The sequence below is a fragment of the Corvus kubaryi genome, unplaced genomic scaffold (assembly GCF_017639235.1).
Source record: "Corvus kubaryi isolate FWS band 111438036 unplaced genomic scaffold, C.kubaryi_AGA036_p1.0 37260, whole genome shotgun sequence".
NCBI lineage: Eukaryota > Metazoa > Chordata > Aves > Passeriformes > Corvidae > Corvus > Corvus kubaryi.
This window is the reverse complement of record NW_024581077.1, coordinates 1,900,053-1,926,839: the sequence shown is the minus strand read 5'-3', so window position 1 is coordinate 1,926,839 and position 26,787 is coordinate 1,900,053. Positions and strand designations below refer to the sequence as shown.

Sequence of the window (26,787 nt, the reverse complement as noted above, 5' to 3'; positions counted from 1 at the left end):
GTGTTTGGACTAAATCAAACCCAAAACTTGCAGATGTGGGACAGAGGACTCACTCCACTCCCGATGCAGAGGCAAACGAAATTAGCACACTTCCCTTTTTCTTTCCACTATTAGTAACTCTCAGAAGATCATAATCACCTCCCCACACTCCCACATTAGAAAACTTTACCTAAGCGTTTCACCAGATGATCCCCTTCTTTTCCACAGGTTCACCAGGCTGCTGGAGCGGCTCGCGGCTGAAGATGACTTTCCATCCCCTACGTGCATGCGGACTACAGTCGATGTGGTGAATGCACTGCGCACGTTTCTCTCTGGCTTAGCAAGGATGATGTACACCTTGGGCACAAACATACAGCCAAGGGCCACGGTGGCACTCAGACTCACTGAGAAACACATGGTGATTATCTTGTAGTTGCTTCCAAAATATATTGGCACAAAAGCCAGCCAAATGATGCAGGTGGTATACATCGTGAAGGCAATATATTTTGCTTCATTGAAATTAGCTGGGACATTTCTTGTCTTAAATGCATAAAAGGTGCAGCTCAAAATTAATAATCCATTATATCCAAGGGGAGTCACAACACCCAAGTTGGTGGTGTTACAAATCAGGTAGACCTCTCGGATGCTTGGGTAATCATGCATTATATCTGGTGGCTCCATTATAAAGAGGGCAACTATGATGCCTAATTGTATACATATCAAGATAAAAGCAATAACCAGCTGGGCGCAGGCACTCATGAACCTAGGTTTCTTTGTACAAATTTTCTTCTTGCTTCCAGCCAGGATTCTTGCAATGCGGTTGGTTTTAGTTACTAGAGCAGAATAGCTCATAGCCGGCGAGAGGCCGATGCCAATCCGCTGAAGGTAACAGTAAATCTGTTGAGGTTTTGCAATCAGACAGAAAGTGCACAAATAACCCAAGCAGATGCCGGCCAGAATGATGTAGCAAAGTTCTCGGCTGGATGATTTGACCACCGGAGTGTCACGGTACATTATGAATATGACTGTAACAAACAGCGTGGCCAACAGGCCCAGGCATGCAAAGACGACGGCTGCAATTGGTTCGGGATCTCCCCATCTGAGATACTGGACTGGGATGAGGTCACAACCTACAGAAAAAGAGAAAGTAAAAGGTAAACTGAAGTTTATAGATGTGAGATTCTTTAATGATAGTTAGAGGTTTTCCTGGTATTCCTCTTCTTTTTGTCTTTCGGGAAGCTGCCATTGGAACGAGTGTAGGCTCAGATTGTGTTAAAATAATGTCAATATAACGGCAAAATAAGTACATTTCAATGACAGCTTATTTCAGTAATACACTTTATCTGGAATAGAACATGATGGCCAAGCTGATTAAGATAGGTCACGTCTCACAGTGGAATTTACTTTTTAAATTCTATGAAATATTAGAATTTATGAACAAATTTCCACAGCAAGTTGCATTACCTCAGTACAAAGTGCTTCAGAGTTCCCTGCATACTATTTACACTTAAAGGACTAGATGTCAATTCTAGTAATTATATTGTGCATTATGAAGGATATTGGTCTTTGCTTAATGATTGTGGAGAGAAATCTTGTAGATTCTAACTGTCAAAAAAAGAGATATCTTTCTCAGATATGCTACCTTTTTTCTAACAAAAAATTTCTACAATTGGACTTGCAAGTAATAGGTAATTTGGAATGGCACACCCTGCTCACTTATCAGTCATTCATCCTTTTGAAAGTTCTGAAAAATTAAAACCTAATCTAACTTGTGAAATCAAACTGAATTTAATAAATTAGCAACAAAGCTGAATTAGTAGTGCAACCCACCTACAGACACTTGTTTTTCAGTTTTGTATAGGTTTTAGTAGGTCATTCTATTCACCTGGGTCATAGGAAGTCAAAAAGGCTTTTAATTCTGCAGTGTACAGATCAGCAGACAGGAGTAACAGCTGTCAGAAAACTTGTTGCTTGCATCCCTTCTCCTTCCCTCCTCTCTTTTTGCACTGTAGAGTCTGGATAGGTATTTCTGCTTTCTGGCCAGCCGATGATATCTTCCAGGATTTCTAGGCAGACATAGCTGCTGTCTTGCTGGCTACAACCATTGGCACATGACAGCTTCCATCCTTACATTTTGTTTCCAGGAACTGAAACTCCTGTTCAGGTCCTCTGACCTTGCTTCTTTTCATGACTTTCACTCAAGATCCAGATGGGTTCTGTGCCCTGTGGCACCAGAGTATACTATACCAATGCCTACCAAAAAAAAATTTGTTCTCTACTTCCCATCAGCAGGTGATGTCCAGGCACTTCCTGGGAAGCAGGGCTTCAGTAAATGTAGCAGTTGCTCCAGAACAAAAATGTCATAACAAAAAAATGTACACACCAACACCTTTCTCTTAGGTTTTATTGCTGAGCACACATCATACGGTATGGCATATCCCTTTGGTCATTTTAGGTCAGCTGTCCTGGCTGTATCCCCTCACAAGATCTTGCTCATACCCAGCATACTGAGGAGGGAGGAATGTTGGAGAGACAACCTTGATAAATGCTGTGTTATCAATATGTCTCTAGCTATCAATGCAAAGCACAGCACTGTGAGGGCTGCTGTGGGGAAAATGAACTCCATCTCAGCTAATAAAAAAGGGGAGGACCTTGATGTTCTGGAGTGTAACTTCCTGAGAACAGTGGACATGCTGGCATTGCCAGCCAGGGCAGGACAGCAGGGAGTGGATGGTGGAAAGGAGAAAATGCAACTAAAATCTTTTATTTCCCCTATACTTGCATTGAGTTGACTAGACTTGATTACAAAATCTAAATTACTTCAAAATTTTGTATTTTTGTAATCATGTTGCTGTCTTCTGGTGAGGTCACACAGGAGAGTGTCATCCTGACTTGGAGTGGCTCGTGACAAGGCACTTCACCCTGTGAAGGTGGAGTGCCAGGTGCTCACATCTGTATTTTCAGCAGTGAGGGTAATTAGGACTGTCTGGTGGGTATGTGTATGCCAAGAAATTGCAATTAATTAGGCAACCTGGGATCTCAGTGATGAACAGGAGTAAATGTAGATATCAGAACGATAATTGGCAATTTTTACATGCAAGGTCTATTGTTTGCCTTTTCCTGTATTTTAAGTGGATCTTAGAGTTTTCCAAATCTGCCACTGAAATTCTTAGTAGTAAAAACCATTTCATGAAACAGTATGGGTAGATATTAGGCTTAACTCCTTTCTTCTCCAAGTATTTCTTCATTCTGTATCTCTACAGAAATAATATAATTTAAGATATAATACCTTCAATAAGGTGGCAATAGTACAAGGCAGATAGTGTTCTTGAAGAGAGCAGAAGAATTAGAGGAATGGGGTCAATGAGTCTTTGAACTTTAGTGCAATTAAAGGATAAAAATTTGCAGTCACTTTAGTGTAAGAGAATTGGGCTCCTTACTGAATACAGATTAATTTGCCATCCATATTTGACTGCTTTGATGTGAAAAGCTTTCTCTTGCATTAATAAAATTATTACCACACCTAAATGTAAGAAAGGCGTTAGATGATGAAACATTCTCATTGCATTAGTTGATGATAACTATTTAACTCTTGCTGTTTTTATGGGTTTACTTATTCAATATTAAGTGTGGGCGTGATACTGTATTTCTTTCCGGCTTTTTCAAGCTTACAGTAGCACAGTAATCACATTATTAAAATCAACATTTTACACAAGTGAGAGTAGTGAAAAAGGGTGAAAGCAAGAAGGCATTCTCTGTTGTGTGCAGATATCCCATTGGGGGTTCTTCCCCAGGAAGTTTTATAAGTAAATGACCTCTAAATCTATTTCTGATTTTAGCAAGACTTACTTAATGTTTTGTCGAAACAAATAGTTTCCAGCTTCTAACACTGCTATGTATTCTTTACAGGAAATTTGAAGAGAAAAGGTCTTTATCTGGTAGCTGGCCTTTGCACGCAGACAGTGATATAGGGGCTACATTTTGCCTCATTTCTAACGTTGTAGCAGAGGTGAATCATAACCAAGTGTTCCTCATTAGTTTCAGACTATTTCATGCCTTCCTTGCTTTATTACTCTTTTTACATTCTCTTGATGAAATACCTAAGAAAAAAGTTGAAAACTTGTCCCATTTTTCCCATCACTGAGTATACTTTACAAGGAGATTGCTAAACTTTGAGATGATTTATTCCTCAATTAAGATTTAAAGACTGGATAATCTTCATGAAATGGTGAAGTTTTCACATAATGATTGGTGAAGTTTTCACATAATAGTTTTGCAGGTAATGGTTTCTGCCAACGGCACTTTGCAGAAATGGACAACTAGATCAAGTAAAAGAAAGATGGGAAAACAGAACTGTGCATGTTCATGTTGGGTTGATGGCCAGGACTACACCAAAACAAAAGCTGAAAAATGGCACCACGAAAAGAACTCATTCCTGTCAATGGCCATGACAATGCCCCACAGCCTACTTCTTACACTTCTGCAACATCACCAAGCACCTGGAAAGTTTTCTCTCCTAGCTGGCTCGGAAACAGGTGGAAAAAAGCCTGCAGTATTGTCCTGTGGTGCCCACAGTGTGCTGAGGCACTAAGGTGATCTTTGGCTTGTGGAAAGGCTGTTTGGACCCAGTCCAATTTGGAGCAGGTGTCAAGTAGTTCTGTGTTCAAGGGTGCCTGGAGCCCCAGTAAAATTGATATAAAACTACCCTTATGCTCTTCTGGCCAGAAAGATAGTCAGTGCAGAGCAAAACACCAGATACACATGTGAATAGCAAGATGAGCAGATATAAAAAAATCAGAGTTCCATTTAACACACTAGGGAAAGGTTTTCTCGAAGGACCACCAAAAATCACAAAGAAAATACAGATAAGGTTGTCTAAGGATCTTCTGAGAAAAAAAATAAATCTTCTGATATTTTGGAAAAGCATCCAGCTACTTCATGGATGGAGTAAATTTTGCCATAAACAAGGACAGGAAATGCTCTTGAAGGCCTGACCACTGCCATAGGTCTTTAAGTAGGTCTGTTAGTACACTGTCCTCTTTCTGTAGAGGCAAATTTGTCCCTTATTTCTGATCTTTCATACTGCATTAAAATTAGTTCATCTGGGAGAAGAGTTTACAGATATAGAGCACTGTATTATAGACCATATTTTCTGTGGATTTGATCTTAGCTCTATTTTAATCTGTTATTATAGCCTTGACACCTACAAGACTTTACCATGCCTTCAGCATCCATAAAAATGTATTAGCTTAGCACTGAGAAATCCCTTCCATGGCAGGCAATATAAAATACATAACTAAACTATCTTCAAATGTAAACTTGACAGAATAGGAACTGTGAATAGGATTCACTCTGAAAAGTGAAGGTAATTCAATAAATTCTCTTAAGTTAACATCATGAGCTAAAGCTCACTGAATCTGCGCATGGAGAGTAAAACTGGCAGAAAATTTTTTCAGTGGGATTTGGCATCCTGGCCAGCAAGTTTGACCAGTTAAAAAAAGATTTTGTTTTCTTGGTAATTTTTCAGACATCCTTCCAAGTTTATCAGAAGTCTGAACACCAAGGTTGAAACTCAAACAACAACCTAGCTACATTTTAGTAATGAATGAGTCTTCATATGGCATTTAGCACTCATTATTCAAAGTGTATTCATGTTATGAAATTAAATATTTTATATTAATGCTTCTGAATTTTTCTCTCCTTATAATCCCAAAAGATGGGAGAGGGTTATTTTGATTAGTTATTTAGGTTTCCACATATATGGAAAGCTGAGAAGCAAAAATGTCAGCATCAGAACAAAATCCTGCATAAAGCTGATGGGGTAGCTTTTATAATTTTTTTTTCAACCCCAACATTATCCAGAGGATTACACTCTCCAAAGTCCTGAGGGACATATCAGGCCCCTGACCTTCACATGGAATCTGGACCACCTGAAGGGAGAGAGGACTTTAACATGTCAGATCTTTGTTCTGGTGCTATGGTAAATTACTGAAGTTAGCAGTCCTTTGCCTTGCTCTGCTGGGACCTTTTGAACTTGCTGCAATAGCAGGGCACGTAGAGGTGTCTTCTTAGCTGCTGCAGCTCCCAGACTGGCACATTTACTGAAACTATCAGCAAAGGTGGCTTTGCACAGGCAATGGATGCAGCAGGTGACTGTGCATATGTGTATTTTTTCACCTCTGCAGGGCAGGATTTGGGATTGGTCACGTCTTAAACCATGAAAGCTGGAACATCTGTAGCTCAGGGGCTTGAGTCCCAAGTAACTGTAATATGTGGAATCTGTGCGTTGCAGTAAGAGGCAAGACCATGAATCTTATAATAGTACATTAAAGTTACTTTGTGACCATATGGGAAATTATTCCTTAATTACACAAGTGTGAAGAATGACGGGAGCAACTGATGAATTACAACAATCAGGTCTCTCCTTATGCCAGCTCTACTGTTTTGATTTAAGTTTCACTGAAAAGTGCTGGCTCTGTGTGCTGTAAATGTTTTGTTCCGAAAGCAAACTTTCCATAACATAAGGCACAATTGCAAGTGGATCCTTCTGGCTTTGTTGATGAGTTCCCCTTCATCCAGTCCAGGAGCCTCCAAGAGCTGTTTGTTGAGCTCAGCAATATTGAACGAGCTCACTTGAGCCTGAAGTGTTGTGTGGCTCATGCTGGACTGGAAGCTGAAGTTCACACCTTACCTGGAACAAGCAATCAAGGGAAGAAAAGTCTGCAAACCCAGCAACAAGGGAGCAGAAAATGACAGAGATTCTGGTCATAATATTGCCACCTGAACCCTTGACTCATCCACATACACCTTTTCCAAGAGGAGGGGAGTGAGAGTGACTGATGGCAATGGTTACATATCATTTGGAATAAGAAATAAAATGGAAAGAGAAATAAAGGGAGCAGAAAACAGGGTGAAAACTGGACATTATCTCTACTGATGTGCATTTAAAACACTAAAAAAACCAGATAAAAATTGTATTCTCCTACCCTCAGTCTGAATTACAGCTTTAACAATTATGATCAAAAGCAAGATCCTAATAATGTTTCAGCAGCAAAATCAATGTCAACACAGGCTAAATTGTGTTCTCCCCTGCATCAGACAACTGCTGACATCACCCATAGCTGCAACATTATTGCAAGAGGGAATACAAGAAAGCAGCCCGATGGCAACAAGCAGCTCTTTGAAAATATTTTGGGCAAGACATGAGCTACCTTTTGCTTGGGTGAGGGGCAGATTCCAGTCTTATGAGACAACAGAGGCTCAGACCCCCACGGATTCTGCCACAGCCAGAATTGCCATACTGCAGGAAGAGCTGACCAAGTCCTTGTGGGGATCCACTGAGTTCCACTGCCAAGCATCGCCCCTGTCCTTGGCCCCACAGATTTGAGCTGTCCCATACAGTGCCAGGAGCCAAGACAGCAGCAGCCCCCAGCACTGTCTGTTCTTCTTGGCTCTTGCTGCCTGTACAAGCAATGCCCTCAGGGTGAGGGAGGCAGTGGTCCTCAGTGAGGAATCCAGACCGGTACAGGCCAAATGGGATACAGCAAAGTGCTGTCAGAGCTCTGTGAAATGGTTGTTGTGTCAATTAGAGCTGGGATGCACATTTTTCAGTCCTTTCTATCCAAGGGTTTTTTGGATAATCCAGCTCTTATCTGTCACTTCCAGATGGGCAGCAAAATCATGACAGTGCTATCTGGCTTTACTGTACTTTATTTGGTGAAAGAATTTTTGTAACTATAGTAAAAATAAATATTTCTGATATGTACTCACCCTTGAATGGCAAAGAAAACATTTCAAGAGGTGTAAAATAGTTAAGCTCCTATTCTCATGGGAATCAAATTAAGAAAATCAAATAGTTGGCATATTTGGAATACACAGAGACTAAGAAAAATATCAATACAACCTGAAAATAATCCAATTGTCACTGAAATTAATATAATCTAATTTAATCTAATTAATATAATCTAATATAATCTAATTTTCTTGCCATTCCTGAGGTCACTGGACAAAACTTTGGTTTTGGTATTGTTGTATGCTGTCCCTGAATGTCAGAAAGAGAGAATAATTGCTTCTCTCTCGCCTCAATAATGTCCTTAAATGATAGTGGTAACTGAACCAAGTGTTCCTACATACACTGGAAAAGCTCTGAGGCATTGAACAAAATTTTTTTGGTCTTTCTAGAGCACCATTTTTGAATGCAGAAGGCCACATCCTCAGATTCTCCTCAAGATACAGAAAAATTAGCATCAGCATTTGTCTTAGCATCAAGAAAATCCCTCCATTTGTATCTAAACTTGTGGGGCACCTGTTTCTCTTCCTCCTGCTGTGAATATAGTGCAAAGGAGGGCTTTGAGGAAGAGTGGAGTGGCTGGCATATACTTCTGGACTTAAACCACTGAGTTCCTCCTGCTGTAACTGAGTCCATGTCTCAGCCATGCTGGCCATGCTAATGTGCAAATTGGTGCTGTATTGTATGGATGTTGCCAACACAACACGTGGGGGCATAGGGGAGCTACAGTAGATTGGGAAGCATAACTTGATACTAAACCAGGAGGAGGAAAATTACTTGTGGTACATGTTGGGATAGCACATATAAATCTGAAGAAAAGGAAGAGACTTGCTAGGTTTTTGTCCAAGGAGGAGCCTGATCCCTGGGGAATATTGCATGCGAAAGCAATCTGAAACTTGTGACGAAATAAAATATGGACAGTTAATATTCCCTTTCTTGCCTCAGCTTCACTTCTAGATGGAGACATTTTCCAGTTAACTGATTTAATAAAGAGAAACTCTTGTTCCCTCTTGCCTTTTCCACTACTTTTGGACACCCTCTGCCTTTCTGTACTTCAGAACTTCAGTGTCTTTTTCTGTTCTGAGAATAACTTTGTTTTCCTACACATATTACATCCCTTCTGTCTTCTCCCCTGCTGCATCTGAATTCTGATATTCCATAGGTGGCTTAAAAAATGCATTAATCTCTCTTCCTTTCTGTCAGTAACATCCCCGCCATTACATATTTTATTTAGTGATGTTTGTGACAAAAACTGATGCTGATCACTGAACATAAGAAAGATGGAGCAATGTTTTGTTATGTGAGCCAAGAAAGGGTTCCAAATAAGTTTTTATCCAAGTTCAGATCTCTGGCAAACAGTGAGGTGCAGCTCTGTGTTGAAAGCCATTTCAGGTGCGTGGCTGATAAATTTACAGGACTCTCATCTGAAGGTGATCATGCAGGGAAGATGTATTCTAATGAGTTTTTTATATGTGTAGCCTTGCGGAGCTGACATTACCTAGGAAATGGCTTTATCAAGCAGCAAAGAGACTTAGCATACTGCAGTATCAGACGTAGGGACATTTCAAGGAGATTGCTGTATACTTTAATAAACTGAAAGGAAATTTCCTTGCCAGAATACAAAATAAATCAACCTCTCCTTACTTTTTATGCGCATTTATTACTATATCCTATGTTGTAAACAAGATTGAGGGGCAGTTTTTTTATAAGCTGCAAAAGTTGGCACTAGAAATATGATCATTAAAAATACAGCTCACCATTTTGTGTGGATAAGCTGGGAATAGATTTTTTAAAAATATCTTTGTGATACAAATTAAATAAGACAAGTTCCAACCATCATGCCAGTATTAAGTCGGGTGGGGACTAGGCAGCTCTGAAGCTGTGGGATGGGTGTCCTGTTACTAGGAGGGCACATTCTATCAGCTGTGCTCATGGAGGCCAAAGAGGGGGGGTTCAGTTTCTGAATAGTGCCCACCAAATTCATGCCTGGCTGAGGAACAAGTGCTAGATCTCCTGAGGAACATTGCTTGGCGCTGATGTCAAGGGTTCCTTTGTGTACAGACTGATTTTGGTCCCTAAAAAGGCATAACTGTAGCCAGATGAATGGTTTGCAAAATGTGATTTTGCAAACAAACACAAAATGTTTGCTCATGTAATACACAAATCAGTTGGCTTGAGTAAAAATACAACTGATTTCCTTAAAAACATTCACTGATAGGTGGAAAACCATTAATTCAACCTATAAAAGCTTTTGATGGGCCAACCCATCCCACTCTGCCATTCTGAGGGCAAAGTGAGACTTTCAGAAGATGAATCTTCCCACAAGACCATATCATGCTTCAATCATGGAAATTCGTATGTCCTGGGGAGCCAGCTCAAAGCACTTAGCCTGAGGGCCACTTTGCCTTACATATGGTGCTTAGGGTCTAATTACTCAAACTTCCCCAGGTCGGTGGGCAGTTCCCACCACTGTTTCTCTGGCTTCTCTGGTGGCACTTGGAACAAATGCCCTCCTAACTGACTTGCAGCAGTTCCTTTTTTAGCTGACCTATGCTGGGTAAAACCTCAGGTGCTCACCTAAACAAGGGCATGAGCTGGGATCTATAACATCTCAGACAAGACCACTGGAGGCTGAAAAGCTGACCAGTTGTGAACTGGTACAGTAACCTGGTCCCTGCAATGTAAGTTTGGAACCTTCTGAGAAGTGTACCTGACATTGTACCTCACCGCCAATACTCTGCATTGGGGACCCATGCAGCCTGTTCTCTTTTTCTCCCCTTCTCCAGTCTCCTGGCACAAGAAAGCTTTCCCTGAGACAAGAAGGCTTTTCTGGCTGATTGCTGGTTGCCTGGGGAGGCAGAACTGGGGGAGCAGGGCTATGGGAGCATAGATGCAGCAGAACTTGAAAATCCATTTCACTGCTTTTTCAGTTTTCTCAGTTGAAAAGTTTTTTTTCTCAGGGAAGTGTCATGTTTGACATTTTCTGAAAAATACCCCATCATTTTCATGGTTAAATGATATTCTTGCAAAAATTTGGTAGCCTAGCTCATTTACCATAGGAAGGCAACAGTCCTTAAGGACAGGACTAACTTTATAAATAAAAATCTGTCTATAGGCCAACCCTTACCTTACACTCTCCCACTTACATAAATTCATGCAGCAAACTGTGTTTTCCTTTGTCTTCCCTCACACCTCAAAGATTTTCCCCTCATCCATAGAAACTGTATGCAAATCAGGTCTGTGACCTCTTCTGGAAAAAACCCTCTCTTTTCTTCCCTTGTCCATACAAAACCTGGCACAGCAAGAACAAGGTCCCTGAACAGTGTTTTGAAGTGGTTTGTGCTCTGAAAGTTTGTATACTTTAATTCTGTTTATTAGTCATAAAGAAGAGATGCTGTGGGAGTGTTGGAGTAATTTACCTCCAAAGAAGCCTAACTTGGTATTCTGCAGGAACATAGAGGTCTATGCCATGGCAAGGTTGAACACTCTGTTCCAGCAGACTCTGATGAACAAAGGACTAACACAAAAGAAAGTCTGTTTGGAGCACTCGAGCTTTTAGCAGCAGTAACTACAGCACCTAGTTCAGAACCTTTTCAGATTAAAAAAGAAGGTAGTGCACTATTCTCTACCTGCTTGGGAAGATAATAGCACTCTTAAATGCAATCTTCCTTAATAATTTCTCTGACAAGCACTTAGTTTCTGTATCTATTTGGGGCAGGGTAAGATCTGTATTACCAGAGGTTAGGACACGGCTGAATACAAAACTGTGGCCTTTTTTTTATTATTTATTTTTGTTTTTTTAAATTTCAAGATCTAGTAATTCAGGTCTTTAGAAAGGAGTTGAGCTATGTGAACAATTCCTGGATCAGGTTGAGGAGATAAATATCAGCTTCAGTTCAAATTTTAGCTTTGTCCCTGTGTTCCCTCTGACCAAAACCATCCTCATACTCACCCATATGTGCCATTTGCTTCTTCAGCTCATTAGATGAGCACTTTCACTGACAACACAAGCACAATCTCATCTCATTTACCTGTGAGGTCCTCATTGGGCCAGGAGCCGAGCTGGCAGGCTTTGCATGTGTATTCGTCAGAGACATATTCGTTCTCTTTACAAGGAGTGCAGGTCCAACAGCAACTCACTTCCCCTTTTCGGATCACCTGAGACAAAAATTGACATTTGTTTTAGTAGCATAAACACACATTCATGCTGCCCCAGCTACTAATTTAATTTTTTAATATATTTTTTTTAATAGAAGGGTTTTAAAAATTTTATTGTTCTTTTTCATGTTATGTTTTCATAGATAAAATTTGACAAAAGTTCTCAGTTCTCCCATCATGTGTGTACCAGAAGGAAGAATCCACCAATCCCAGAGAAGTATAAGTGGAGGTACAGAATGACAAAAAAGATGGTTTTTGCCCTCTTAGAATTTGCAAAGCTCCACAGATGTCAATGTGCCTACAAAACCCAGTGCATGATATTGAAGACATAATTTACTCTAATGCAGTCCATACAGAGAATCATGTCAACAGCATTACATCCCCAAGGGTTCTTTACCCAAAGACTTTTGGGTGCTTATTTTTCATCCAATAGTGAGTGATTTATTAAAACTGATTTTTCCAGACATCAAACCGAACTTTCCTTTTCCAGAATTATTTCACTACTGCATTGCTAATTACCATTTAAGGATGAGAACCTTATCTGTCTCCATTCTAACATCTGACCCGATTTCTCATTTCAGAATTTACTATCAAATGTTATTGCATGCTTAGGATTGAAATGCAGATTTTTCAAGATCCTTATTTATCATCTCTGGGAACATCTGTGCTTCTTGTCAATATGTCTTTTTTTTGAAATAAAGTATTCCCAGTTTCTCTGCTCTTCCCAAAGAGTTTATAAACAAATATTCCCAATTATAGCATAAGAAGTAGGTTGACTTTTTTATCTTTTGCAATGACGAATTTAGAAAGTATATTCAAAGCCAAATGCCTTTATTGCAATTTTAATTAAAAAAAAACCAAAACAAACATGGAAAGGAGCATAATCAAAAAAGAATGGGATTGCTCTTTGCAATACTGCAGTGAATAAAAGGAAATTATGTAATTTTTATCAGCAATATGAGGACTTCAAAAACTTAAAATTTTGTGGTCTGGTTTTTATTTTTTCTTAAATTGTAGAGTATGAAAAGGAAAACAGCACACCAAAACAGCTAAGCTGATGGAAAGGCTAGAAAAGCATAAGTGATTTATTCTGCAAGATTTGGGACTAGATCTACTAGCAAAATAGAATATCTGTCCTTCAGAAAAAATAATATCTTGGGATTTCTTTCATTTTGAAATAGAATGAAAAGTTGAAGAAATGACAAAATTTCTTGTATTTGGGAAAAGAAAATTTTAGAAAGTTTGTACTGATTTCTAGAGACATATTTTGATAACCTTGACACATTATAAAAATCCATAATTTTATTTGCATAAAATAGTCAAGAAAATTAAATTGCAAAATAGAAACCCTCTGTTATTATCACAATACCTAAAAATTTTTATGAACAATTAATTTACACTTTTTTGTGTAACTTTCCAGCAAATGAAGATCTTCTGTAAAATACTTGGAATTCGACAAATCAGTCAGGACACTGGTACACTGATAATTTCTCACCCAGCACTACCAGAGAAGGATTATATATCCTTCTCTAGAAATCAAGATAATTGTTCTTCAAGACACAAAGTCACTCTTTTTGTGTTAAATTGCTTAGCCAGCAATTTATTCATCCTTTTATTTTTAATTTCCTCAAGAATTCTTTGTTGTATCACTTAACTGTAAACAAATATTTTCTGTCCCTTTTAACACAAATGATTCTCTTAAAAAAAATAATTTTCCTTTTGCATTGTCATCTGGGAAATTCTTTGAACCTATTTATTTGAATAATCATATATCCACACAATTTCAAAAGTATAGAGTTGGGTTGTACTTGGATTTCATCAAGTCCTGTGAATGGATTCACCAACTGTTGCTGAATGTTGGATAGCATTACATTCAATGTTTCAAAATCCCCCATAATAAGTCAGTCACACAGATGTTTGCAGGAAAACCACCACAGAGCTTGGTAGGGTCAAACTGCCATCATCATCTGTGAAGACCACAAAGATAAAGACTGTGAGGTAAACGTTGAGATTTATAATCAATAACCTAATGAGGAACAAACAGAACATTTCAGACACAGGACTTCAAGCATATATTTAAGTGTGTGATGACTTGGCTTCACAGTGAAGGATCCTCTTGAGAGAATCCTTGGGAGCATGGGCAGAAGGTGCAAGGAGACTGTGTTAATGAAGACCAAAAGATACTTCCCTTCACCTGTGGTGTGACAACAGATCATAGAGGAGCTCAGAGCCATGCAGTTCTAAAGATGTTAGCTGTTTGTCCACCTCTATCCTTACCCTATATGACTTCATGCTGGGAGCAGGCTAACCACAGACCTGTATTTAGTGACTGTGGGAGTAGTGCATCCCACCTGCCTTTATGTGTCTGCAGGTGTGTTCTCATCAGAACCAACTGTCCTATCTGGGTGTCTTCTACTGTCAATGAAGAGAAAGAAGTCGTTCTGTACCAAGCTTGATCTTAACTGTTTTCAAAGCCTACACAAGGATGAGATGATTCCTCATCTGGAATAGCATGTTATTCATAAATCTGACATAATTCCTTATGCTTACACAGGAGACAAATGCAATTAGTCTGATGAAACTCACCTAAATGACCCTGCCAAAGACTAATTAGTGAATTAAACATGATGACCGTGTCCTAAAATTCTGTAAAACTCAGACTAAAGAGATTCAGTTTGTGTTGCAGAGATTGGTCATGCTCCCATCAGCTCCTCTTTGCATCTGCTTCCCAATTTTCAGTCATGCTGTTCTAACACATGAGTAAAGTGAGCTTCCAGAGAGACTTGTCACAAATTGCACCTGATTTTTTTACGATTGAACATACCCATCCCCTCATTCCACTGGTTTTTATATAAATGACTGCAAGGTAAGATAAGGACTTGCAGTATTTTAACTGTTCTTCAGGAAGTGTCATGGGATGCTGAAGGAAAATAGTGTATAATTAATATATTGACTCATCTATGCTCCCTACTTACTGCAGCTTGGAAAGGGAGGAAGGAAAAATCAGAAATCTGGGGAACAAAGAAGGAGTAAAACAGGTATGATTAAAAAATATGTTACCTATATTTCCTGAAGTTTGAAGTAGTGGTAGTAGTTGATGTTCTCTGATGATACCACAGACTTAAGGTCTGATTAATAGTGTTCCAGTCTGGGTGAGTATGTCTAGCACTGAAATAGTAGCAATTATTTTTTATAATTTACCTGCAATTGAACTGACAAGTCCCAGTCAGGGATTTGCACTCCACTGAATCAGGTGCTGTAAAAACATGTAGCAAAAAGCCTCCAAACAATACCTGTTTGAAAGCATTTAGAATATAAGTAAAAAAAAAAACAAAAAACAAACCAGCAGTCCACAGATATAGGAGTCAAGAAAATGGCAGCTTATGAAAATAGTGAGATGATTATAATAAGAGTAAGAACTAGATACATAAGTCTGTACATTTTAATTAAGGTGTGGGATACTGTCTCCATGTAGAGGTCAAGAAAAACTTGCTTTTAAATTTTGAGGCTGTGCAAATTTTAAATTTTGAGACTGAAGCAAATGAAGAAAATATTTACCTTTATTTGGCCTTTTTCACAGGGTTCACTGCACACAGATCTGATGATATTACTTTTCTCTGACCATATTTCATCATCGTCCATTTTCAGCTCACCATTGTCCCAGCTGCCAACATTGATATAATCAAAGTAGTCCTTCCCCATTTGTTTAAAATTCATGATTTCATATCTTTGGAAACAGAAAGGAAAGACATAGCTGAGTTGAGGAGAACATAATGAAATATTTCAAATTAAAGGAACATCATAGAGTCAAAAATCAAGCATGTTGAAATAAAGAAGAAACAATTAAAAAATTATGCTTGCCCTTGAGTATCTCACAATAATTTTTGGATAGCATAACTTTGCTTTTCCTTCGTATGTTAATCTGGGGTGTTTTCTTTGTTTGCTTTTTATTGTTTTTTTTTTTTTTCTTTCTCCTTTCTCTTCTCCAACATTACAGCAGCAAATGCTGGTCCTTCCCATCCATACAACCATTTTTTATGTAATTCCTTGGTGATCAAAACACATTTAATTCCTTGTACAGTATGGTGGGGAAGAGAGAAAGTACTCATGACTCAGTCCTAGGCTGCTTTTGGGTCAAAGATAGAGCTGATCAGAGTTTTCAGTTTTATGTTCTTCTTCCTCCTACTTTCTCTTCAGCTCCCACAGAGTCTTGCAGGAAGTCTCTGGAGCCATGTAGGACTCACTTCCTCCTACTTCTGAACACCAGCCCACCTTTCTTCCTTACAGGCCTGTTCTTTTAGCACTTTTTTGTAAGGCATGTTTGAAAAATTGGGCAGCTCCTGAGAAAAAAGGTGTCATGCTTTTCTTTATCTCCTCTTTAGTGGATTTGGTATTAATCTGTCTAAGCGATATGAAATTCACTGATAGAAAACAAGAAAACAATGTAGACTAAGAAGGTCAAGACAATCTTGGCTTTAGAAAAGCTGCCTTGTTCATAAATAAGGAGACATCTTTTTCTTGTCAGTAGGCACCAAATTAGTCCTGAAGGGAAAGCATATAGACAGGGTTGCATTAAGAGTGGTATTGTAAGAGTGTAATTTATGAAGTTCAGTCTACAGATGAGGAAAAAAATGCTCATTAAATCAAACAATCTCTTAAGTAAGACACTGTGCTGGGTATGGTTGGAGTAGAGTTAATTTTCTTCACAGTGGCTGGTATGGGGTTGTGTTTTGGATTTGTGCTGAAAACAGTTTATAATATAGAGATGTTTTTGTTATTGCTGAGCAGAATTTAAACAGGGCCAAGGCCTTTTTGCACTGTCACGTTGTCAAGGAGGTTGGGAATGAATGGGAAGTTGAGAGGAGACTCTGCTGACTCCAAGTGACCCAAGGAGTATTCCAGACCATATGACATCATACTCAGTATATGAATTAGGGGGAAGACAGAGGAAGGAGGGGATGTTTGGAGTTGTGGCATTTGTCTCCCCAGGTCACCATTATGCATGATAGGGCCCTGTTCTCTTGGAGATGGCTGAACACCTGCCTGCCCAGGAAGAAACGAAAGAATTTCTTGGTTTGCTTTCCTTGTGTTCACAGCTTTTTCTCTTCTTATTAAACTGTCTTTTTCTCAACCCATGAATTTTCTAGCTCTTGCTCTTTCAGTTCTCTCCCCAATTCTGTTTGTGCAGGACTGAGCAAGCAGCTGCAAGGTTGGTTGTTGGCTGGGGTTAAGCCACAACAGATGCACAGATTATCTCTCTTAAGTTTTGAGGAAACACTTTTAAGACTAACAAGCAGTAGCCATACTATATCTAACATTAATATTTTTCCCATGCTGACATAAAAAATATTACAGTAAAGTTGTTTTATAATATTGTTCATCCGTGGATTTCAGGGTGCTTTGAATCAAGAAAAGTCTGTCACAGTAGAACAACTATGGTACAGCAGGGATTCAATGTCAAAATCACACCCGGGGCAGGATCAGGACTGCAAGCAGCCTCTGAAAGGAAATGAAAGTGGAGTCTGACTGAATGGACAATGTGATATTACACATATTATATTGATCCTGAGTCTTTCCAAAGAAGAAGAAATGAGCACAGGTAGAATGAAAAATTTATGAGATTTCTGGATTTTGAAATATTTTACTTTTCATCTTCTATAAAGAAAGCAATGTCCATAGCTTCAACAATGACTTCCTCCAAACTGGAGATATGAATTCCAGATTGACACAAAATAATTGAGTGCAGGTAACACAAGCACAAACCCAAAGAAACAGACTTTTTCACATGGTTATAAACCTTTTCCTGAGGCTCACAGCCATAGTTTGTCAAGGACTAAACAGACTATCCAAAAATTTAGTCCAGAAGCCGCTGTAGAGCCATTATTCAGCACTGTTGAACATTGCAACACACCTATGAGTATAACTTTGTTAAAGCTTTCAGTTTAGGGTTTCATGGACAGAAAAACAAAAGTACTGCCAGTGCTTGACAGAACACAGAACCTAAACCAGTGATCTCCCCACTAGTAGTTCCATGCATACATCACAAGGGGAATACTGGAAAGGAACCTAATAAATTTAATATAGCATTGTCTCAGTAAGTTTTGTCTCTCTTCTCTGTGGAGAAAAGCATTGATGGATGGGTAGAAATAGCCAGATTCAGTAAGTCCATTGCTATAGTGGAGGTTCATGAGTCACAGGTTCCCTGGAGGTTCCTTGAGATAATACAGGGACAGTTTGTCACTTTAGGATAGGAGACACCAGATGGTACAATAACACATTTCCAGCAGTGCTCTAATCACTGTGCAAAATACTTGTTTCAAAACAGAAGTGCTATGAAGTTGCTGAGAATACATATTCTACTGGTAGCACAGTCAAAACATCAGCATCTTGTTTTTTCTTGCCTGCTCTTGCCTCCTCAATTTCTTCTTTAGAGTTTTGATAGTATTTTCAGATAGTAGTTATCTTCCTGAGGAATCAGGGCTTCCATACTAATTTTTTTTTCCTTCTCTCCTGTCTCACACAAAACAGGCCCTAAACTAGACTGTCTGTCTGCTTAAAACTCAACGTAGACATAAAGGACTTTGGAATAGGGCCAGGATTCACAGTATCTTGTGGGATTAATCATCTGTTGTATAATATCAAAACCTTTTTGCTCTACATCAAAATTCTGAGCTTTCTAGGTCAGAAAGGCTTTATATGTTCTGATTTCCTGCTTAACACCACCATCACAGTACAGCTGTGAGGATTTAAATTCCTGTTTTACAAAGTGAAGATGCAGTTATCAGTGAAAGTGAACAGGGCAGATGAGTAGTTCCAGTATGACTGCACCATCTCCAAGGTCTTGCAAATAGTGTTTGACAGCGCTTAAAAGACTATACACTACTCAAAACCTGGAAGTTAGAAATGGAGCTTCCCACAAAATCTTCTTAATCATGAAAGAGTAAAGTTTGACTTGATGTTGTCTGACCTCAGCACATAGACTGGATTTAACGATGTAACTGTTGTTGGACAAGAGGAAACAAAGAACTGTGATTCAAAAGAAAACAAAATCTGGGCCCGCTTTGTAACCATACACAGTCCATTAGTTTGAGTAGACCCAAATATCACACAAATCCAGGGAAGCTGGACTTTCTTAGCGTTGGGCTATCCTGAGGTGCACATTCAACATGGTGTCCCCATGCTCTTCAGGGAAATACTTATATCCAGTTGTGACTGAGCAAATGACTGCACGTGATATAATTTCTTCATCATCTTAGAATTTAAAAATATCCAAGATATTAAATTAAATTCCTTGCAACAAATGGTGTTAAATTATTATTGTTAAGAATGCCAACATGAGGAAAAGGTAAAGCAAAAGATCTCTTTGCAATACTTAGATATTGTTATTGATGCTGTCATGTCACATACTTGTTTTTGGCAGGCCACACATCACTCATTGCAGTCATTTTTACACAAGAAACAAGCGAAACTGACTGGAATAGGGTTAGATGCAGCCCACTGCATCTAAGCACCCTTAAAACCAAAAGGAAACTTTTACTTTAAACTTTTAAGGAAGTCTGAGACAAATCTTTTAAAAATAATTTGGTCAGAAAAATTCAGACTTAACACTTTTCTTCAAAATTCAGCTATTTGTAAAAATAGAAATGTTTAGCAGAAGACAGCCTTCCTCATGCTAAAAAAGCTCTGGAAACAAATTTCCACCTGAAATTTTCCTAGGTTTCTGCCAGTTTGTGTCTTCGTTCTCCTACCAACTCAGAGTGCCCTTTCTTAGAGTTCTAGTCTGAAGAATTCGAAAATTTGTGTCTCCGGAAACAGACACAGACTGCTGTGTAGGTGGCTGTCCTGCTTGCTTTTGGGGAGAATGCTGACTATACAGGTTTGCAATAAAATAAGGAAAAAAATCAGCTTTGAAATTGCAGAAATTTTTGGATATGTCCAAATATTTTGACCAATGAGTTCAAACTTTCCTACCCATTTCTACTAGGAAGTTAATGCTTTCTTTTCAGTTCACATTAGTGGGAGAAGACAAAATTTAAATGAGTGTACAGGATAAAAATTTTCCCTTTAGTCATCTGTTTATATGGTATCATAACAAAGATTTTAAAAACCTCCCAGTAATGTGGACATAAAGGGCTATCTCAAATACTGAAGCAAAAGCAGTGAACGAGACAGGAAACCCATTGAAATATAGGGAATAAATATATTTTGAATACTATCATACTTGCTGTTCATCCTCTGAAAATTCAGTAGGCAGAAACCCAGAAAAATCCCACCACATGAATCTTTTTAATGTGCCTTTATATGGATACATATGTTATAGAAAAACTTGTCTTATATTTCATAGATATATTTATACATATGTATGTATGTTACCAGCAAAAGAAGCTTTGTTTAAATTCAATTTGTCTTAGAGCAGCACAGTATGGATTGATAGCTTAGTGTGTTATGCAAGTGGAAAGGTTTCATTTGGAAGCTAAGTAAGCAGGTTTTTAATAATTCTGATGAAAAAAAAATCCCAGACATATCAATACAATATTTCTGACATTTTTTAGCTTTCTTAATAAAAGAACTATGTCTGCTGTAATTGTTTATAGTTCAACCAAACACATAACTTTCAACACTGAAATAAAGAGAGAAATAGGCTGTGGAGGACATCTTGGTCTACAAACAGAAAGGTCTCATAGTTTGTTTTAAATAATAATACCTTAAAATGGTAGAGATGAAAATACAAATTCATGCAGGAAGCTTTACACCTGAAAGTCCACATCTTTAACTTGAAATGCCATAAAAAATACACATTTTAAAAAAAAGAGATTTAATAAACAGTTTGACAAATGTCAACTTTACCTTCCTGGTGAGTCACCATTCTCATCAAACAAGATCATGTCCCCAGAGACCCCGGTAAAGTTTGTCTTCATGAGGGATTCCAGGAGTTTCCGACCATCTATGGGCCTCATGGCATCACAGAGGCCCACATAGCCTGGGCACAGTGACAGCTGCATGTTGTGGAGCCCATAGGCCATTGAGTATATTGCATTGATTACAAAGCCCATCTTAGAGTCCTGAACATGCTGTGTCCTCAGAGTCATCTGGCCTGTCAGGGAACAAGCAGAGGGTTTAGTGAATAGGGCTCGAATACAGTCATATCTTCAGACATTTGCTGGTGGCTTAATTATTAATAGCAGAAAAAGTATTTTAAAGTGTCTTAAACAGCCCATAAGAGATGTTTTTATTGGTACACACACTGACCATGTTAGAATAAAAACAAAGAAAAGAAAGTAGAGGTTCTCCTTAAATATGGTATTATCCAGATGTTACATTTCTCTGTGCAGCTCATCAGCTCACCTCACATTTGTTGGTTTTCGAGTGCTGCTCGTTTATTTTTAAAGCATGCACCATGGACATTATAAAACAATGTTTTAGGGAACCCAGAGACTTCTCTCCACCTGCAAAAATCTCTCCAAAAACTTCAGAAATATTAGCTGAGATGTAAATGCTAATAAGAGGTTTATTCTCTAGGGACCTTATAAAAACGTTCCACTTGTGGAAAAACAGTGTTGCCCAGAGAAGTTGTTGATGCCCCATCCATGGCAGTGTTCAAGGCTGGGTTGGGTGGGGGCTCTGAGCAAACTGGTTTAGTGGAAGGTGCCCCTGCTCATGGCAGAGGAATTGGAACTACATTATCTTTAAGGTCTCTTCCAATCCAAGCCATGCTACAATTCTATGAAAACACTTTCGTTTCAGACATGGAACTAATCCTGTGCAAAGAGACTGACCCTAGGTACCACCTGTTTACTGTACTGAAACTCCCCCTGGTAACTCTCCTACTAGTACATCTCTTGCTCCTCTCTCTTTATGAAGTGAGGATGACAATGCAATACAGATGAATACATTAAAAAATCTGTGAACGGTTTGACAGTGTGGGTTAGGCAATGACTCTCTTTAGCCAGAATTGGTGAATCTCAATTTTTTTGGTTTTTAAAACATGATGTTTGCATTTCTATTCTCTATTTATGCTTCTGTGAAATGCACAGGAAAAAATTAGTTTGGCAGCACCTTGAAGACCTTTATTTTTTATAACCCACTGTTATTACTAACACAGATTTTCTCTGTTGACAGCACTAGGCAAACTAAAAAGGAGTACGTTGGACTTTTTCCTCCCAGCTGCAGTCTGGCCACAGGATCTTTAATACTGGGGAAGTGAGAAGAGTCAGAGATAAAACAACTGCATCAATGGTGCTGGAAATTTATCTGACACCTAGAAAGAATTGTCTCTGGAGGGAGGACAAACAAAGAGCTCTGTTAGAACTTTGCTCTCCTTTTATCCACCAAGCAGCAAGACTCAGAGCTAGGGAGTCCCTTGTGTGGGCAGCTGAGAGCAAAGGGAATGCAAATAACCTGTCCACTTCATGAGACTCTGCCTCCCACAGAGGCATTTTGAGGGGCAGGGATGGTGCTCACACTTGCCCATCTGAGTTGCAGAGGCAGCACAGTCTGAGAAGTATTTTATGGCATGAGACGATTAAGGCACAGACAATTTTTTTCTTTAAAGAATTGAAGACTAATATATGACTCTCGGGGTGGTACTCATCTAGTTTAACAATATCCATTCATAAGACAAGAACCCATTGTGATGTATAGGCACCTTTTGTGGAAAAGAGTAAGAACCTCCAGCTGGTGATCAATTCTATCATAAAATAGGTATGGCTACATACAAGCACACCTTTTCAGTGGTGAAAAAAAACATCACCCCACAATTCTAATCACTAAAATATATTGCAGCACTGGAAACATCAGAAAGGGTAGTAAAACACAGAGTTGGAACCGAAAAACACTGTGTAGAGGTCAGTAAATGAATGAGAGAGCTGAAAGATCCCTTTTTCCCTTCTGTTTTATGTGGAAGCTGGCAGCACTATTTCCAGTCAGCCTCAGGATCAGTGATTATTAACATTTTGGAAGGCTAAGAAATATGAGCTTGAAGTATCTTAATGGAAAAAAAAACCCCTTAGAAAAAACATACAGTGCTGCTCATTTGTTCTGTTCTACCAAGGTATTGCTTTTTCCTAATTAAAAATAATAGGCATAAAAACTACAACAGTGGAGTACATGTAAAACCCATATTAACTGAAATTAAGTGGAAAATTGAACAAGTGTATTACACAGCAATACACAAAACTTGGTTTAACCAATTATTCATCCACAAAATTAGCAGCTCACACACCGTGCAGTTAATTATAGTAGCCATTAGAATGAATCAGACTTACACTGGCAATAGTATTTATCGTAAAACAATATTTCAGCTGCTCTATTGCATATGATTGCTTAGAAATCTAATAACTTAATTCTTTATTCATACTCTCCACTGGGCTTTCTGCTTCAATTTTATGGAATTATTATTCTGATTTTCTTTAAACACTGAACCTCACTCCGTTCACCTGATGATTTATAATTAGGCTGCTTAGCTCTTCCTAGAAGCTGCTGGAAATTGTCAATGGAGTTGTGAGGGATTTAGCTGTTGTGAGAATTTCAATACACTTCCTGCAGCTGGAGAACACATTCCCCTGAGATATTAATTGCCTCACTTGGCTATATAGGGGCAAATCCAACCTGCCAAGGTTAGTTTATAGTACCACAAGATTCTGTATTTAAGGGAACATCACAAAAACTAAGACAAAGATTTGTTTTTCCTCTTAGTAAACTGTAATAAAGCCTTAAAAAATACAAGCATTAAAAAAAACTCAAATCCAAGGCTGAAAGTGATTTTCAACCCATTTCACAAAGTACTTTGGCACATCAGACTTGAAGCATGTAAGTAACTCTAATTTACCTCAATAACCCTAGAAGTGGTTTTAAGGGAAGGCTGAATACACAAGCTAAAAGGTAGTCTCTCACTCAACAAAAAAAAAGTAAAAATATTTTAAATCTATCTGTGCAACAATTATGATTTATGTAGCTTTAAACACATAGTTCACCTAAGAGTTCTTGCCTCTTGCTGGAACTTGCTTGAATATATATATTATATATATATATAGATTTATATATTCTTATCCTTATTACTCATCCATGAGTGCCGTCTTCAGTCAAGAACCTTTCCTGACACAAGGTAGTCATGACATGCAAATGTGGCACGGATTAATTTCATGGTGATGACAGTGTTTGGAATTTATCAACCTATTTATGAATCTATGCTGAGGTTTTCAACAGGGCACGTAGTGATGAGACAAAGGGGAACGGCTTTAAATGGAAAGAGGTCAAGTTTAGATTAAATATTAGGAAGAAATTGAAGGTGGTGAGTCACTGGAAAAAGTTGCACAGAGAAGCTGTGAATGCTCCATCCCTGGAAGTGCTCAAGCCAGGTTGGATGGGGCTTTGGTCTTGTGGAAGGTGTCCCTGCCCATGGCAGGGGGACTAAAACTACAGGATCTTTATGGTCCTTTCCTTTCCAATCCAAAATATTCTGTTCTATGAGTCTGGTATGATTAACTGCACAGAGAAGGCCCAGCACTAAACTCCTCATCCAAGTTGGTTCTTTTCTGTTGTCACATCTCCAAAGCACACAAATATGTAGATGATGAAAAAGAAACACGTTCTTTCACCAAGAAAGTGATTCCAACTAGCAACGGTTCATTTCTTGGATCTATTTAGAAACAATTAGTGTACTTATGGGCAGTGATCCAAGAAAGCACTTATGGATGCTTAGTCCCTGTGCATGGTGAGCCAGCTCTGGACTGCTTCCATGCTCCAGAGCTACTCCAGCAGCTCCCAGCACTGGTGGTCCTGGTTACCAGTGAGACTAATAAAATAGTTCTTCTACGAATGACCCCCTCCTTCCAAATATGGAAAACCAAACCAAACTGAACCCACATCTTTGCAGCGAATTCTGAAATTTGTCTATTGTTTCTAGTACTTAGCATGAAAATAAGCATTCTTCAATAGATTTCATTATTTTACAGATTTTTGATGTAAAACCTGTCATTCTTTTTTTTTCCTGTTTTTACCCTCAAGGAAGATGAAATACAATTTTTTCTGCTTGCCAGCTGGTGATACTACAGAGCCTCATCAAGCAAGGATGTTAAAGAGTGCCAAATTACCATGGTTCAATATGCTTTTTCTGCTTTCTAACTTTTCCAAAGATGACAATACTTTGCATTTTAAAGACTGAAAAAAAGGTAAAAGGAAGAGTGAAAATACTTTACATTCCAGGCAATCCCTCAACCCTCTTATTTCATTCCCTGAGGAGAAATAAGAGAGCAAAATATGAGACACAATATGGGAGAATATTTTTTTCAAAGTGCAGAGTAGTTTTTTTGCTCTGCAATTAGTTTAACACTGAAATGAAGGGAAATTGGTAGTTTCTTTATTATTATTATTATTATTATTATTATTATTATTATTATTTTAAAATTTCTCAGTGATCAAAAGGTTGTTTACAACAAAGTCGTAAGAGACATTACAATGGAAACCACAGGCATATCCTACAGCCTCCAATTATTTCATAATGTTTCCCCATGATTATATCACAATTTAGTTTCTGTACAATTTCCATAAATATGTCATTGAAAACTTCAGTGATCCTTTGTGCTAATTTTTGTTTTGAGGGACAAAAGGCTGACAGAAATGAGTTCTAGTTTTGCTAGCAAATACATTGCACATTAATATTCTGCTCATGGTACTTGAAGTCCATCAACCAATGTGTTTTCCTATATTTTCTTTCCTTTTCTTTAGTGAATTTCTTAGAAAAAATCAGGACAACAGGCTTATCTTTCCACCAAAGACATGGTAGTGTCTGCTGGAGGATACAGTGCGTGACTTCTTAACTCCATGTTGTCCCTGTTGTGCTCCTTGGGAACACATGCGTAACTTTCCCTGGATCTGTGCGCTCTGGATGACATGCCACCAAGTCAGTCATCCCAGAAACATGCATGTCTCTTCACTGAAGGAATGTGAGGTATCTTATAAAATAGAGGAAAGATTGTGCGTACGAACCACATTGTTCATATCTAAATAAATTGTCGTTGTCTAAAGATATAGAAAAAGACTGTGGAACCTTTTTGAAAATCTGTTATCAGAGCTTCCTATCAAAGCAGTGTGAAATGATAAAGTAACTTTCAGTTCTGTGTTATTTGTAAGGTTCTGGGTGTATTTTTCTGCTAAAAAATCAATTGACGTAGTTTATTTATTTGTTTGTTTTCCTATTTTAATTTATTACAGTCTCTTAGACTGAAGAAAATAGATATTTCTTGCTATATGGGAAATTTCATGCAATTCAAATATCCTTTTTTCTTGGGAAATGTCATTTTGATGCTGAGGCAAAACACATGGCATAAAACTGAAACATTGTGCAAATTAAAAACTTGAAACAAAGCTTTTCAATATTACTGAGATAAGAAAACAAAAATGATCCATTTCAATGCTGCTATGGAACATTTTTGAAATTCGACGAGGAAATACCTTCCAGTGCAATCCACTTGCCCAATGCTTTTGACCAGTTCTAACTTTCACTCTTCTCAACTGAAAGCTGATACCAGCACTGTTACACTTTACATATTGAATAGCACTGAAATGTTGAGAATAACTGAGACCAAATTCAGCGCCCTAAAATTCAGAGAAGACTTTCAAAAGGTATTTTCGGTGTACTTAGTTGACTTTGGTGTTTTACAACTATCTGAGCCTGAGTGTCCAAGGCATTCTCAGAGCTCTCACAAATCTGACAGGAGGTTGACCTTCATCCCTGGGTGCCCACACAGCAGCAGAAGTCTGGCTTCTCTTGTCAAGTTCACTACAATCAGCAAAAAGAGTAACAGCAACAGGTGGTCCTAGGAGAAGGTAAGTAAATAGATACCTATTTCTCCATATCATTT

The 26,787-nt window shown here is 38.4% G+C and overlaps 1 protein-coding gene and 1 long non-coding RNA gene across 9 annotated transcripts in view; one reads left to right on the top strand and one right to left on the bottom strand.

The window, feature by feature from the left end:
* The window catches only part of LOC121662649, a 787,841-nt gene that overhangs the window by 63,197 nt on the left and 697,857 nt on the right, over positions 1–26,787 (top strand). The window lies entirely within an intron of this gene.
* The window catches only part of GRM5 (glutamate metabotropic receptor 5), a 247,690-nt gene that overhangs the window by 29,493 nt on the left and 191,410 nt on the right, over positions 1–26,787 (bottom strand). For all 8 annotated transcript variants that reach the window (XM_042024013.1, XM_042024016.1, XM_042024014.1 and 5 more), the window contains 4 exons: positions 20,774–21,020; positions 15,485–15,653; positions 11,800–11,926; positions 170–1,109 (listed from right to left, as the gene is read on the bottom strand). In XM_042024013.1, the coding sequence (XP_041879947.1) occupies positions 170–1,109; positions 11,800–11,926; positions 15,485–15,653; positions 20,774–21,020 (1,483 nt within the window). The remainder of the gene's footprint in view (positions 1–169; positions 1,110–11,799; positions 11,927–15,484; positions 15,654–20,773; positions 21,021–26,787) is intronic.